Source organism: Quercus lobata, chromosome 4 (assembly GCF_001633185.2).
Source record: "Quercus lobata isolate SW786 chromosome 4, ValleyOak3.0 Primary Assembly, whole genome shotgun sequence".
Taxonomy (NCBI): Eukaryota; Viridiplantae; Streptophyta; class Magnoliopsida; order Fagales; family Fagaceae; genus Quercus; species Quercus lobata.
This window is the reverse complement of record NC_044907.1, coordinates 20663839-20678612: the sequence shown is the minus strand read 5'-3', so window position 1 is coordinate 20678612 and position 14774 is coordinate 20663839. Positions and strand designations below refer to the sequence as shown.

At 40.2% G+C, this 14774-nt stretch overlaps 2 protein-coding genes across 2 annotated transcripts; both read left to right on the top strand.

Moving 5' to 3' along the window:
* The first annotated feature begins 350 nt into the window (after positions 1-350).
* LOC115984803 lies at positions 351-1345 on the top strand. Its single transcript, XM_031107804.1, has 3 exons — positions 351-734; positions 815-1077; positions 1129-1345. Exons 1-3 carry the CDS (start codon positions 351-353, stop codon positions 1343-1345), a joined length of 864 nt encoding a protein of 287 aa, XP_030963664.1.
* Positions 1346-9343: 7998 nt separating this feature from the next.
* On the top strand, positions 9344-14179 carry LOC115987522 (probable LRR receptor-like serine/threonine-protein kinase At3g47570). Its single transcript, XM_031111093.1, has 3 exons — positions 9344-12319; positions 12554-12965; positions 13836-14179. The coding sequence occupies exons 1-2, from the start codon at positions 9631-9633 to the stop codon at positions 12928-12930; spliced, it is 3066 nt and encodes a 1021-aa protein (XP_030966953.1). The 5' UTR covers positions 9344-9630; the 3' UTR covers positions 12931-12965; positions 13836-14179.
* Positions 14180-14774: the final 595 nt, after the last annotated feature.

Genomic DNA, 14774 nt, shown 5'->3' with positions numbered 1-14774 from the left:
TGTTCCTTCTCGTCTGTTTATTTTTCGTCTTGTATGTTTGGTCGTCATTAACAACTTACTCATTTCTGTGTGCAGCAAAAAAGGCGTCCCAAGTTGAAGAGCAAATACCAGGAACGTCTTCAAAAGGCAATCACATACTCCCAATCGATCGAGAGTTGGGACGACCTCTTGGACCCACGGACACTTGCTTTCTATTGTTTGGGCCCGGATCCGTCTCCCTACGTTTTGCGCAGTATCAACATCGAGGAAAAGAAGAGTAAGTGTTTTGCTTCATCCAGCCTTTAATCACGCATTTTTGGATTTCTTAACTCCTTTTTTTATTTTTTTTTATTTTTTTTTTATTTTTAGAGATGACTACCAAATTCAACAAGGACATGTATGCCAAAATGAGAGCCAAGAAGGATGAACCCTTGGCTAGCATCGGCAAGAAAGTAGTTCGTGTGACGGGGAAGGGTTCGTCCGCCGTGGATGCTACTCCGATTGTCCCGGGGGTAGAGGGTGTCCGAGTAGCTTCGCCTGCCACTTCCGTCGAGGAAATCCCCACTCCGTCATCAAAGAGGCCGAGGATTTCAGCCAAGGACAAAGAGAAGGAGAAAACAGGCTCGTCCATATTTGATGACGAGGGTGTGGCTGTAGAGCGGGCACACAACATTGTGAAAGCTGAGGACCTGAAAGTCTTTTCTGGGGTTCCTGTCAATGTCGTCGCGAGTCAGCACGTCCACAAGATAATGCAGGTAAGGCTGTTCACAACTTTTTCCTTGGTCTCTTCTTTCATTTTTTTTTTTTTACTGACGTTCTTATCTTGCTTCGTTAGGTGTTGGGGGAGAGTCTCCATCTGGCTTCTGAGTGTCTTACTCAGGAGGCTAGGGTGGCCTCCTTGACCTCTAGGATGGAGGCTCTGGAGAAGGAGAATTCAGCTTTGAAGAAGGACCTTATACAGTCGATGGACGAGTCTGCTACCTTGAAGGAGAAGGTCAAGGCTCTTAACTCTGACTTAAGGGTTGAGCGTCAGCTGAATCTGGAGAAGGATGACCAGCTTCAGGCAACCAAGGAGAAATTGAAGACAGTTGCTGCCAGGTCCGTCGAGGCCTTTTAGCAGACGGAGGAGTATTCCACTGTACTTTTCAGTTGGTACTTCAAGGGATTCGAACTCCTCCGCCGGTACCTCGTCAAGTACCCCACAGGGGTTGATCTGCCAAGTCTAGATCTAGAAGTGGTGGATCAAGTGATGGCTGCTGACGAGGCTGCCCAACCTTCTGCTCCTGACAGTGATGCCCCTGCTGCTGACGATGCTCCTCCGGCTGCTGCTAATACTGTTACTGACGCCCCAGACGCCCGAGCCTGATCCTTAGGAAATTTATCACTTATATTTGCCTATTATGTTTTAGGCCCTTTTTTGGTGATGTATAAAATTTTTTGTTTTTATTTCCATTTTCAGAACAATACTTTTTTGGTCCTGTTATGAGAACAAGGATAATTGCCCTATGTTTTTGGGCCTTTCTATGATTTTAATGTTTATCTGCTTCTGTTGTTATACTGTTATCTATACATGTGCGTGATTTAGTATAAACTTCTTAGCGTACCTTGCATTGAGCTGGTACTTAGTGCAATTTTCTTGTGATTCACTCGTCATCCTTTATCTTTTGTTGTAGATGTCTATCCTTCTTCTTTTTCTTTTTGCTCTTTTTCTTGCTCTTCTTGTGATTCGCGTGTCCCTCGTCAGTGATTTGCATCCGTCTTGGCGGAATCTTATCACTTAGCCTTTTTTATGGTGACTTACATCCTATTTAAGGAATCTCGTCACGTCAGTGATTTACATCCGTCTTGGCGGAATCTTATCACTTAGCCTTTTTTATGGTGACTTACATCCTATTAAGGAATCTTGTCACTTAGGGCCTCGTCAGTGATTTACATCCGTCTTAGCGGAATCTTATCACTTAGCCTTTTTTATGGTGACTTACATCCTATTAAGGAATCTCGTCACTTAGGGCCTCGTCAGTGATTTACATCCGTCTTAGCGGAATCTTATCACTTAGCCTTTTTTATGGTGACTTACATCCTATTAAGGAATCTCGTCACTTCGGGCCTCGTCAGTGATTTACATCCGTCTTGGCGGAATCTTATCACTTAGCCTTTTTTATGGTGACTTACATCCCATTAAGGAATCTCGTCACTTCGGGCCTCGTCAGTGATTTACATCCGTCTTAGCGGAATCTTATCACTTAGCCTTTTTTATCTTATTCGTTTGTGTTGTCGTCAGTGACATACACTCGTCAAGGTGGACTCTTGTTAGTCTGACTCACAATTGACTGGACTTATCTGCATAAAGACATCAAGGGATAAGAAATTTTTATTGAATTCAAGAGCGACTGCCTTTGTCTATTACATTTACTGGTGGTACTTTTTTAAATGCTCAATGTTCCATGGTCGAGGGAGCCTTTGTCCGTCCATGGTTTCCAGGTGATAACTTCCTTGTCTTGAGTAGTGAGTGACTCGGTAGGGACCTTCCCACGTAGGACCTAGCTTTCCTTGGGTAGGGTCTTTAGTTGCCATGTTGGTCCTGCGTAGGACGAGGTCCCCTATGTCCAGGCGTCTCAGTTTGACCAGTTTGTCATAGTATTCGGCCATTTTCCTTTGATACCTCGTCATCTTGCTGGATGCGTTGACTCTCACTTCGTCAAGACAATCTAGGTTCAGTCGTAGTTCGTCGTCATTGATCTCTTTGTTGAAGGATCGACGCCTGATACTTGTGACCCCTACTTTGACTGGGATTACTGCTTCTGTACCATAGGTAAGCCTGAAGGGGGTTTCTCTCGTCGGGGTTCTGGCGGTAGTTCTGTAAGCCCATAGGACATTTGGTAGTTCTTCTGGCCAGGCACCTTTCGCATCGTCCAGTCTGGTCTTGATAATCTTGAGCAGCGTCCGGTTCGTCACTTCCGTCTGTCCGTTTGCCTGAGGATGCCCTGGGGATGAGAACTGATTCTTGATCCCAAGGCTTGAGCAAAATCCCCTGAAGCCTTGACTATCGAACTGCCTTCCATTGTCTGATATGATCGTCGAGGGAATCCCGAACCTGCATACTATGTTTTTCCACACAAAGTTCTGGATCCGAGCCTCAGTGATCGTTGCTAGGGCCTCTGCTTCAACCCATTTTGTAAAATAGTCAATAGCAACAAGAAGGAATTTTACCTGACCTTTACCTTGGGGCAGAGGGCCGACGATGTCGATTCCTCATTGTGCGAATGGCCATGGGGAAGCTATGGTCGTCATTCTCTCTACTGGAAGCCGCTGCACATTCCCGTATCGTCGGCATTTGTCGCACCTTCTGACGATGTTAGCAGCGTTCACCTGCATGGTTGGCCAAAAATACCCTGCTCTTACCACTTTGTTTACTAGGGATCTGGAGCCGGCATGGTCACCACAAATTCCTCCGTGTACCTCCTCCAAGATGTATCTGGCCTCTTCCTCGTCGACGCACTTCAAGTAGGGCATCGAGAAGCCCCTCTTGTACAAGACGTCATTCAGGATCGTGAATCTGGCTACCCTTTTCTTGATCTTTCTGGCTTCTTCAGTGTCTTCAGGTAGGTGCCCGTCCTGGAGGAAGGACATTATGGGCGTCATCCAGGTGTCTTTGCTTTGGATGGAGAACACCGCCACCTCTTCAATACTCGGGTGTTTCTGGATCTCTATTGCCATATCTGTGCTCGTCTCCCCTTCTTCTGATGACGCTAGTTTTGATACTTCGTCGGCTCCAATATTCTGGCTTCTTGGTATCTGGACGAACTCCACTGTGTCGAACTCTTGAGTTAGCTGCCTTGTCAGTTTAAGGTATTTTTGCATCCTTTCTTCCTTTGCCTCGTACTCTCCACTGATCTGTCCGATTACCAGCCTTGAATCACTCTGGATCAGCAAGTTTTTTGCACCAAGAGCTTTCCCAAGTCTCAAGCCCGTCAATATTCCTTCATACTCGGCTTTGTTATTGGTGGCTGGGAACTTCAGTTGAACCCCATATTTCATTACTTCTCCGTCGGGGGTGGTTATGACAACCCCTACTCCCCCTCTCTTTTGGGCTGACGAACCGTCTGTTTGTATTGTCCATTTATCAACTTCGTCTGTAATTCCATCTTCGTCTGGCAGAGTGAATTCAGCGATGAAGTCAGCCAGAGTTTGTGCCTTGATAGCTGCTCTTGGATGGTACTCGATATCAAATTGGCTGAGTTCGACTGCCCATTGGACCATTCTCCCTGCTGCTTCTGGTTTGTTCATCGATTTCTTAATTGGTTGATCCGTCATCACAAGGATCGGATTTGACTGGAAATACGGCCTGAGCTTGCGCGAGGCTACTATAAGTGCAAACACGATCTTTTCGATCCTTGGGTACCTGAATTCAGCTCCTTGAAAGGCTTGGCTGACGTAGTACACCGGGAGTTGCTTCTTGCCTTCTTCTCTAATCAAGGCTGCGCTTACTGCCGAGGCTGACACTGCCAGGTATAGGTATAAGTTCTCCCCTCCTTTGGACGGGCTCAGGAAAGGTGGACTGCTCAGGTATTGCTTCAGCTCTTGGAACGCAGCTTCGCATTCGTCGGTCCAAGCAAAAGCCTGTTTGAGGGTTTTGAAGAAGGGCAGGCATTTGTCTGTGGCCCTAGAGACGAACCTATTCAGGGCTACTATCCTTCCTGTAAGTTTTTGTACGTCCTTGACGGTCTTGGGTGAAGCCATGTCGATGATAGCTCGTACTTTCTCTGGATTTGCTTCTATTCCTCTCTGGGAAACCATGAATCCCAAGAACTTTCCCGAGGCTACTCCAAAAACACATTTGCTTGGATTCAGCTTCATTTGGTGTTTTCTCAGGGTTGCAAAAGTCTCCTCCAGGTCGTCCAGGTGAGCGAGCTCCTCCTTGCTCTTGACGAGCATATCGTCCACGTATACCTCCATGTTCCTGCCAATCTGTTGGCTGAACATTTTGTTTACCAATCTTTGGTACGTAGCTCTAGCATTTTTCAGCCCAAACGGCATCACCTTGTAGCAGTAGAGTCCTTGGCTTGTAATGAAGGCAGTTTTCTCCTGGTCTTCTTCAGCCATCTTTATCTGGTTGTACCCTGAGAAGGCGTCCATGAACGTCAGTAGCTTGTGTCCGGCGATGGAGTCCACGAGCTGATCTATCCTTGGTAGAGGGAAGCTGTCCTTTGAGCATGCTTTGTTCAGGTCGGTGAAGTCTACACACATTCTCCACTTTCCGTTTGCTTTCTTTACCAGGACGACGTTGGCGAGCCATTCTGGATAATATACTTCCCGGATAAATCCAGCCGTCAAGAGTTTGGTTACTTCCTCTGCTACTGCCTGATCTCGTTCTGGAGCGAAGGTTCTTCGTCGTTGCTGAACGGGTTTCCTGCTGGGGTCCACATTCAGCCTGTGCTGGATGACTTCTGGAGATATGCCTGGCATGTCCTCGTGACTCCATGCAAAGACGTCTAGATTCCCCTTAAGGAATTTTATGAGTTTTGTTCTCATCTCGGGACTTAGCGTCGTCCCTATCCTGGTCGTCTTGTCCGCATTTTCTTCTACCAACTCTACTGCTTCCAGGGTCTCCATCCCGTCCTCCTCTTTTTCTTCAATCGTCCACGTGTGGTTCTCCTTTTTTGCCAGTACGGCCTGATAGCATTCCCTTGCCAGGACTTGGTCACCCTTCACTTCACCTACGCCGCTGTCTGTTGGGAATTTCACCTTCAAACAGTAGGTTGACGTTGCCGCCTTCCACTTGTTTAGGGTGGGCCTCCCAATGATGACGTTGTAGGACGAGGGGCAATCTACCACCAGGAAGTCTACTTGTTTGGTCAACTGCATTGGGTAGGTCCCTGCCGTCACCGTCAGAGTCACTATTCCCCTAGGGTAAACCCTGTCTCCACTGAAGCTGACGAGCGGAGAGTCAAAAGGACGGAGCCTTTTTGGATCTAATCTCAACTGCTGGAAGGCTGGGAGGTAGATCGTTGTGAGGCTGCTTTACTCCCCTGGCGTCTCCTTCATTAAAGGACATGTCTTGGTATGTTCGTCGGTGCTTGGACGGAGGCATGGTGTGGACGCTGTTCACCTGTCTGTGGCATGCTTTTTTGAGTGATCTAAATGATCCTCCTGAGGATGGTCCTCCCGTGAACGTGTTTATCTCCCCGATCACTTTGCGTGGAGGCTGGGACGGGTGGTCGTCATCCCGAGTAAAGGATTCATGTTGGGTCCTGTTGTCGTCTCTGAACTTGCCATATTCTCTTTTCTTTACATATTTCTGTAACTTTCCTTTCCGTATTAATTCCTCTATTTGTTCCTTCAGGTCTCTGCATTCTTCTGTGTTGTGACCGTGGTCTCTATGGAACCGGCAATATTTGTTCTTGTCACGTACGTTGGGGGACGAGTGTAATGGCCTGGGCCATTTGAGATAATGCTCGTCCTTGATCTGCGTGAAAATCTTGTCAACAGGCATAACCAAAGGAGTAAATTTTACTTGACGAGGATTTTTGTCGTCTCTCCTTCTATTCCCGTCGTTGTTCCGACGTTCTGGTCTGTCTCTCTTTTGCCCTCTGCGGTCGTCCTCTCCTTTGGATTTGTCCCCGAGCCTGTCAGTATCTTTTATGGCAGCTAGAGCATCTTCCGCGTTCATGTACTTTTGTGCCTTCAGGAGCATCTCAGCCATTGTCTTCGAGGGGTTTTTTGCAAGAGAGGCCACAAGGTCTCTGGATCTCAATCCTGCTTTGAAGGTCGTCAGCTGCACCTTGTCATCAGCTTCGTCCACTTCCAGAGTTTCCCGGGTGAATCGTTTGACATACGACCTCAGAGTCTCCTTCTCTCCCTGTCTTATGGTGAGTAAGTAATCTACTGGTCTCCTTGGGCGTTTTCCCCCTATGAAGTGACGCAAAAAAGCACTACTCAGCTGATCGAAGTTGTCTATGGACGAGTTTGGCAACTTAGTAAACCACTCTCTTGCAGCTCCTTTGAGAGTTGTAGGGAAGGAACGACACAATATCTCGTCAGGTGGCTGCTGGAGACCCAGAGTCGTCTTAAAGGTATTAAGATGATCCTGAGGGTCCTTGAGTCCGTCGAATGGCTCTAATTAAGGCAGGCGAAACTTTGACGGCACAGGGCAATCAAGTACTGCTGCAGTGAAGGGCGAATCTGTAGCCCTTATCATTTTGTCTACGCTCCGGTCCGTCTTTTCTTTGATAGCGCTCCTTAGTTCGTCCATCTCTTTCCTCATTTCCCGAAGAAGATCTGAGTTTTGTTCATCCGGATTAGTTGGTCTCCGGGGGGTTTCCCTCTGCTGGCTATCCCCCTCTCCCTCCGTGTTACCCTTGGACCGGTTTTCTTCCTGTTGAGCTTGTTGAACCTGCTGGAGCCGCAGCTTTATTTCCTGGTTCTGTTTGGTGAGTTCTTCAATGGTGGCTGCAAGGGCCTGGACTTGCTGGGTCAAGGCTGCTGAGTCAGGGTTGGATTCCATCTGAATGTAGAGAGTTGATGGGAACTACGCTTTCAGATATGAACCTGAGAATATCTTTCCCACAGACGGCGCCAAACTGATGAGGTGCAAACTCGTCAGTCTCAAGAGGCAGATGGAACTCCCCGTTAGCGTCTGGTTCTCTTCAAGAAGGATGGTCACCGGTGTGGTACTTGCCACAACGTCTCCGATGCCAAAGTTAGAGCAATCAAGATGTTTATAGAACTAGCAGTAAGAAGTATCTTTTCAGAATTGTTGTCTCGTACCTTATGCTGTGAAATGTGAGAGTTTTATACCTGTGAGCTAAACTGCTAGCTGTTGGAGTGTAAATGCTCTTCTTTCATAACGCTTCAAGTCCAATTATGGGGCTTTTATTAGTCCTCAACGGTCTACCTTACTGGTTTCGTAACTGCCCAGGTTATTTACTAGTACCATTGAATGACTTTCATTTCCTCGTCGTTGATGGTTTGTTCGTCATCAGGGGATATCTTCGTCATTACTGTGTCCTCGTCACTACAACGTGTTCTCGTCGATCCCATCAATATATATATATATATATATATATATATAGAGAGAGAGAGAGAGAGAGAGAGAGAGAGAGAGAGAGAGAGATCCTTAATAAAAGGTACTTTTCTTCCAAAAACAATCTCATTTTCATTTGCATTAATTTAGAGAGTTTTGGGGTGCAGGAATACAATAATATTTTTTCTTTCCACTATATAGAAAGAGAAGATGTTATGGGTTTTATGGTTAAAAGTTTGGAACATGTTCTTTGTTATCTATTTTTTTAAAAAAAGGAATAATTTGTCATTTAGTTTTTGTTATTGTTATTATTTTTATATTATATAGTATATGTTAAGATGTATAAAAATAACATTATTTATTTAATTTATCTTTGACCAACCGTTTGCCGCAAAAATGAGAATATATATATATATATATATATATATATATATAATTGAATTAATAAAATGAGAACATTTACACTGTTAATTCTTTCATGCTGGATTCCATTAAAAAATGATAGTAATAACTATTGTAACAAATAGTATCGACTTGATACCAATTTGGGACATTTACATTCCCCTATCTTGAGGTTTGGGGGAATGATGACACATATTTTATTTTGGATTGATATGTTATAATTTTTTTTTTTTAATTTGTTTTGCAAATAATATTGGCAACTTATTTATATTGATTTATGTAAAGCCAAAAAAAAAAAAAAAAAACACGATAATAATAATAAAATATTGATCTATTGTAATTTACCACAATTATTAGAGCTAAAAAAAATAAAATGATGTATTGTAATTTGTCACTACTAAGTATTAATAATTACAATATCCACCCTTAACTAATACAAATGACACCATGAAAGTATCCTGGTGAAAGACTTATTGTGTTGCGACGTGACATAAACTTGGAAGTCTCATATTTATTTCACCACACCATAGGTCTATGAAATTTTTAAGGTGTCTCATAAACATGGAATATGAAATAGTCTATTTTAAAGCCAGGATAACACTTCCATAAATAAATAAATAAATAAATATATATATATATATATATAAAACAAAATGGTGAAGGTGTGAGTCTAGATACAAATTCAAAAATTAAAATTAAAATTAAAAAACAAACAAAATAAAATAAAATTTTCATTAAATTAATAGAAATAAGAATCAGCTGCAAAGTTTTTCATTATAAAAAGCTAGGTTTTACCAATGTATGCCCTTAAAACTTAGACAAAAATTGCTACGTTTGAATCTAAATGCAAACTTTACAATCATGCAAAGTTAAAAAACCTTATAACTTAACTAGCATATGGTGATATTTCTAACTAAGAAATCTCACTCTCCCACCATCAAAACAAAACAGAAGGGAAAGTGTCCGTCACACTTTTTTCAATATGCTTCCTGAATATTACCCTCAAGTTTTTCTTGCAATTTTGGAGTGGGTCCGAACGCTGAAATTCTTGCACCAATTTTCTCCTTTCCCGTGCTATATATTTGCTTGTTCTTAGGGTGCTACACACCCAAATCAGCCCTCTCTCTGGACAACATACACAGTTGCTTATTTGTAAACTAATCTTTTTCCTTCAAAATATAATCACCAGAACGCTTAGCTAAACAAAGTTCCTTCAACCATAGTGCATGGGGCTTTTGCAACTGAGTGCAGCTTCATCTTCATCTTTTTCCATCCACGCTTTTATTCTTCTTTGGTGCCTGGGCATATTTGTCACCTCAGTGGTCAGCGGGAATAATGAGACGGACCGTTTGGCATTGCTTGAGTTCAAAGCCAAGATAATCCATGATCCTCTTAGGGTTATGAGCTCTTGGAATGACAGCATCCACTTTTGTCAATGGCAAGGGGTTACATGTGGCCGCCGACACCAAAGGGTCACCGTATTGAACTTGCAATCTCTAGAATTGGTAGGCTCTATATCTCCATATGTTGGGAATTTTAGTTTTTTAAGGAATCTAAGCCTACAAAACAACAAATTTCGTAAAGAAATCCCTCCAGAAATTGGTCATTTGACTAGATTGCTAGTCTTAGAACTGTACAATAACACAATACAGGGGGAAATTCCAAGCAATTTATCTGGTTGCAACAACCTTGTCGCCCTTCGTGTTGGTTATAACCAATTGGTAGGAGAAATTCCTACCACGCTTACCTCCTTGGCAAAGCTCCAATTTTTTTCTATTCATATGAATAATCTTACAGGAACTGTCTCACCTTTTTTTGGGAACTTATCATTTTTAAAAGGATTTTCTGCAACTTATAATAATTTGGGTGGGAGTATCCCTAATTCTTTTGGTCAATTGACGAAACTTTCATTTTTTAGTGTGCAGTATAATAGGTTTTCTGGAACCATTCCTCGCTCAATGTACAATCTCTCTTCTTTATTGACTTTTTCTGTAGCTGGAAATCAAATCCAGGGGTCTCTTCCATTCGACATTGGTATCACTCTACCAAATATCGAAGTATTTATCTTTGCTGACAACCAATTTACTGGATCTATCCCTATTTCAATATCTAATGCCACAAATCTAGATACATTTGAAATGGGTATTAATAAACTAAGTGGAAAAGTTCCTTCTTTGGAGAAGCTAAATAGATTGACATTTTTAAGCCTTTTCCTCAACCATCTTGGAAGTGGGGAAACAGATGACTTGAGTTTTCTCTGTTCTTTGACAAATACTACTTATCTCACCTTTTTGGATATAAATGGCAACAACTTTGGGGGAAAGTTGCCTAGATGCATTGGCAACTTCTCAACTACTCTTTTTGCTTTTTATCTAGATAATAATAAAATATCAGAAAACATTCCTGCTGAGATAGGAAATCTGATCAACTTGGAGGATTTGCGGGCTTGGAACAATAAATTATCAGGTAATATTCCTTTTGAAATTGGAATTCTTCATAAGTTACAATATTTAGATTTATCCCAAAACAAATTTTCTGGAAACATTCCATCCTCCCTTGGAAATTTAACAGCTTTGACAATTTTGAAATTAGGAAATAATAACCTTCAAGGCAGCATCCCTCTAAGTCTAGGTCAGTGCCAAAATTTGCTAAGATTGTATCTTAATAATAACAATCTTAGTGGTACCATAGCCTCAGAAGTTATTGCTCTCTCATTCTCCCTAATTACTTTAGACTTGATAGCCAACCAATTGACAGGTGTCCTTCCCATAGAAGTAGGAAATTTAAAAAATTTAGAACAATTAGACATTTCTGAAAACATGATGTTTGGTACAATCCCAACAACTCTTGGAAGTTGTGTGAAGCTAGAATTTCTAGCCATGAGAAGAAACTTCTTCCAAGGAGTCATTCCTTCATCTTTGGAATCATTGAAAGGTATTGGAGTTCTAGATCTATCGAACAATAATTTGTCTGGTAGTATTCCAAAATTTTTGGAGTTTTGGGATTTGCAAATATTGAATCTCTCTTACAACAAATTTGAGGGTGAGGTACCAATAGAGGGAGTTTTCAAAAACATGAGTGCAACTTTGCTTAAGGCAAATGATAAACTCTGTGGAGGCATACCTGAGTTTCAACTTCCTAAATGCAAATACTTAAATTCCAAGAAGAGGAAGATGGCCCAGACCTTGAAGATAATAATCTCTACAGCTTCTGGGCTTTTTGGAGTAACTTTGATTTTGTTGCTTCTATTTCTTTATTCTTTACTAAAGAAAAGGAATGGAAGTACCTCAAGTGATTCAAATTTGAATGTATCTTACCAAAGTCTCCTAAATGCAACCAATGGATTCTCTTCTACTAATTTAATTGGTGTGGGTAGCTTTGGGTCCGTTTATAAAGGAATTCTTGTTCAAGGTAGACATACGGTTGCCATCAAGGTGCTCAACCTTTTGCGTCATGGAGCTTCCAAAAGTTTTGTGGCCGAGTGTGAAATTCTAAGAAACATCAGACATCGAAATCTTGTAAAGGTGCTCACAATATGTTCCAGTATTGATTATCAAGGTCGTGATTTTAAAGCTTTGGTATATGAGTTCTTGGGAAATGGCAACCTAGATGAGTGGTTACATCCAACTCCAAGAACAAATGAGGCTGTTGAGGAACCAAGGAAGTTGAGTCTTCTCCAAAGACTGAATATTGCCATTGATGTTGCTAGTGCATTGGATTATCTTCATCATCATTGCCAGACGCCAATTGTTCATTGTGACCTCAAGCCAAGCAATATTCTTCTCGATGATGAAATGGTTGGACATGTAGGCGACTTTGGCTTGGCAAAATTCCTTCATGATGCTACCCAGGATTGTTCTACTGATCAATCAAGTTCCATTGGGGTTAGAGGAACAATTGGTTATACTCCTCCAGGTATATATTAAATTCTTAAGTTTTTTTTCCCTTCTCTCCCATGGTTCCTTACTATAGTTTCAAGCATGAAAAGAAAGTTTTAGTAAGGATGTATTATATCTAGAAAACAGAATATGGTATAATCTTTAAAAGTTGTTAGATTTTTTTCTTTCCCCACTTTTAATTGTATGACAACATGCCTATATTATATTTTTTTTTTTTTTTTTTTTTTTTTTTTTTTTTTTGCAATTGCAGAGTATGGTATGGGAAACGAAGTTTCAATATATGGTGATGTCTATAGTTATGGCATATTATTGTTAGAGATGTTCACAGGAAAAAGGCCAACTGATAGCATTTACCAAGATAACTTAAACCTTCATGACTTTGTTAAACAAGCTTTGCCCGAACATATCATTGACATTGTAGATCCTTTTCTTCTTTGGGAAAGAGAAAAGGAAGAGACAAGGAATGACACCCGAAATGAGGATCCAAATGGAAGTTTCAACATTCAAGAATGCTTGATTTCGATACTTGGAATTGGAGTTGCTTGTTCCACACAATATCCAAGAGAAAGAATGAATATCAATGTTGTTGTAGTTGAGCTGCATAAAATTCGACAAAACATTCTTTAAACTAGCATACGCAACGCAACGACTTCAAGCTACAGGTAAATTTTGTTTTCTCATTGGGATATAGAATTTGGTAATGTCTCCACCCAGACCACATGATCTAACTTAATGAGGCAACTCCAAATGTTTATGGGAAGATGGGAATAAGGAATCATATAGTGATTAGAAGGCCACATTCTTTCATATTAGTGCTTTTTTTTTTTCCTAGCAAAACTGAGAAGAATGAAGCCACTAAAAAATTGATATGGTCATTCAGCTATACATACTACATAGGATTAGGAATGAGCCCAATTAATACCTAAATGTAAAATGTGTCTTTTGTCCTTTAAATATATAGCTTGTTTAAATAAAATTTCAAGAACAAAAAATCCAAAGCGGCCTAAAATGCTTTGTCATTTGGGTGATTTCCACTATCGGAACGAGGGAGATCACAAAGTTAACTAATTTGTTGGACAATCATCTTTTTCTCAAAAGAAAAAGAAAAAAAATTAATTTCTTGTTTTTTTTTTTTTTTTTTTTTTTTTTTAGAACTTATGGCACCCACTCTATAATGATTAGAAAATAAACTTTATCAGTTGAGCTAACTAAAATTCACATTTTACTTGCTTATAATTCTAAATCTTTTTATTTAACGTGTTAATTCTAAATATCCTAATTAAATAAATGAATTGCCAATTCCATAAATATAAAATGAGTTGAGATTTGATAATTGCACAAATTTGTTCTCTTGTACCATGAATTTTCTTAAGGTAAAATAAAAGTTGATACTTAATTTACAAATTAAGTTGTAGGTAATGAGTTGATAATTTTTTCTTTTTTTTTTTACCTGATTGGAAAGACCTCACTCACCACATCATCATTATTTGAATCCAAAGCTTATTATTATATTGGAATTTATCTTCTTTCAGCGGAGATGCACAGGTGCACATGGCTGATGACTTATCATGGAGGTTGCCATCATTGTTTGCCAAGTTTATGATTTGTAACATTGGATTTGGAGCAAATAATTTGTAGCACCCTAGTTTTTTAATTCAGCACTTTTTTTTTTTCTTGTATCAAGTTAGTATCCCCAGTAATATATTGTAAGTCATTCTCAGTCTCCACAACTAACTGGGTCTGTTGCTGATTTTTTTTTTTTTTTTTTTTTTTTTGAGAATCAACTGAGTCTGTTGGTGATGAATGTTATAAATTGTACATGATGTTATAGTTTATATATAAGTTATATAATAAAGTTTCTCCCTGTTGCCCATAATTTACATGCTCCGATTTTGAATAAAATTGATAACAAAACTCTGCAAAATAAAATTGATAACAGGCTGCCAGGACAGACAATTCCAATTAGATAATCTCAGCTTTTGAAACGTTGCATACGACCTATTGTAGATTAAAAAGTTGTACAGGCCAAATTAACAACTCTTGAAAATTTTGAGGGACTAAATTGTATTTTAACAAAAATATGTGAGACAGTTCATTTTCAATGCTTGGTGTGTTATGTACTTTAGACAATTTTTATTTAATATGATTTTCTCTTTCAACAAAATAGAAAATTGTCTCCTTTAAAATGTGGTTGGACAAAGTTTTTCTCTAAACTAATTTGAAGAAATCTCACCACTACGTAGAATTTACAAAATCATTTATGTGTATTAGTTAAAGAAGTCATATAGCTCATTAAATAGGTCATATAACTAAAAATTTACATAGATAATTTTACAAATCACTACTTTGTTGGATGAATTTACCACAAATCGTTTTGGAGGAAAAATTTTACCAATTAAGCTTATGATTTGTTTTCCCTTTTTTTTTTTTTTTTTTTTACTCTACCTTGTCTCCTCTGAATTTTATTTTTT

Bases quoted from the DNA above. Each gene is read 5' to 3' on its own strand.
- LOC115984803 (XM_031107804.1), top strand. From the start codon at position 351: ATGACTACCAAATTCAACAAGGACATGTATGCCAAAATGAGAGCCAAG. The intron at 735-814 runs GTAAGGCTGTTC...TTGCTTCGTTAG, and splicing joins ACGTCCACAAGATAATGCAG to GTGTTGGGGGAGAGTCTCCA. The intron at 1,078-1,128 runs GTCCGTCGAGGC...TGTACTTTTCAG, and splicing joins TTGAAGACAGTTGCTGCCAG to TTGGTACTTCAAGGGATTCG.
- LOC115987522 (XM_031111093.1), top strand. From the start codon at position 9,631: ATGGGGCTTTTGCAACTGAGTGCAGCTTCATCTTCATCTTTTTCCATC. The intron at 12,320-12,553 runs GTATATATTAAA...TTGCAATTGCAG, and splicing joins AATTGGTTATACTCCTCCAG to AGTATGGTATGGGAAACGAA.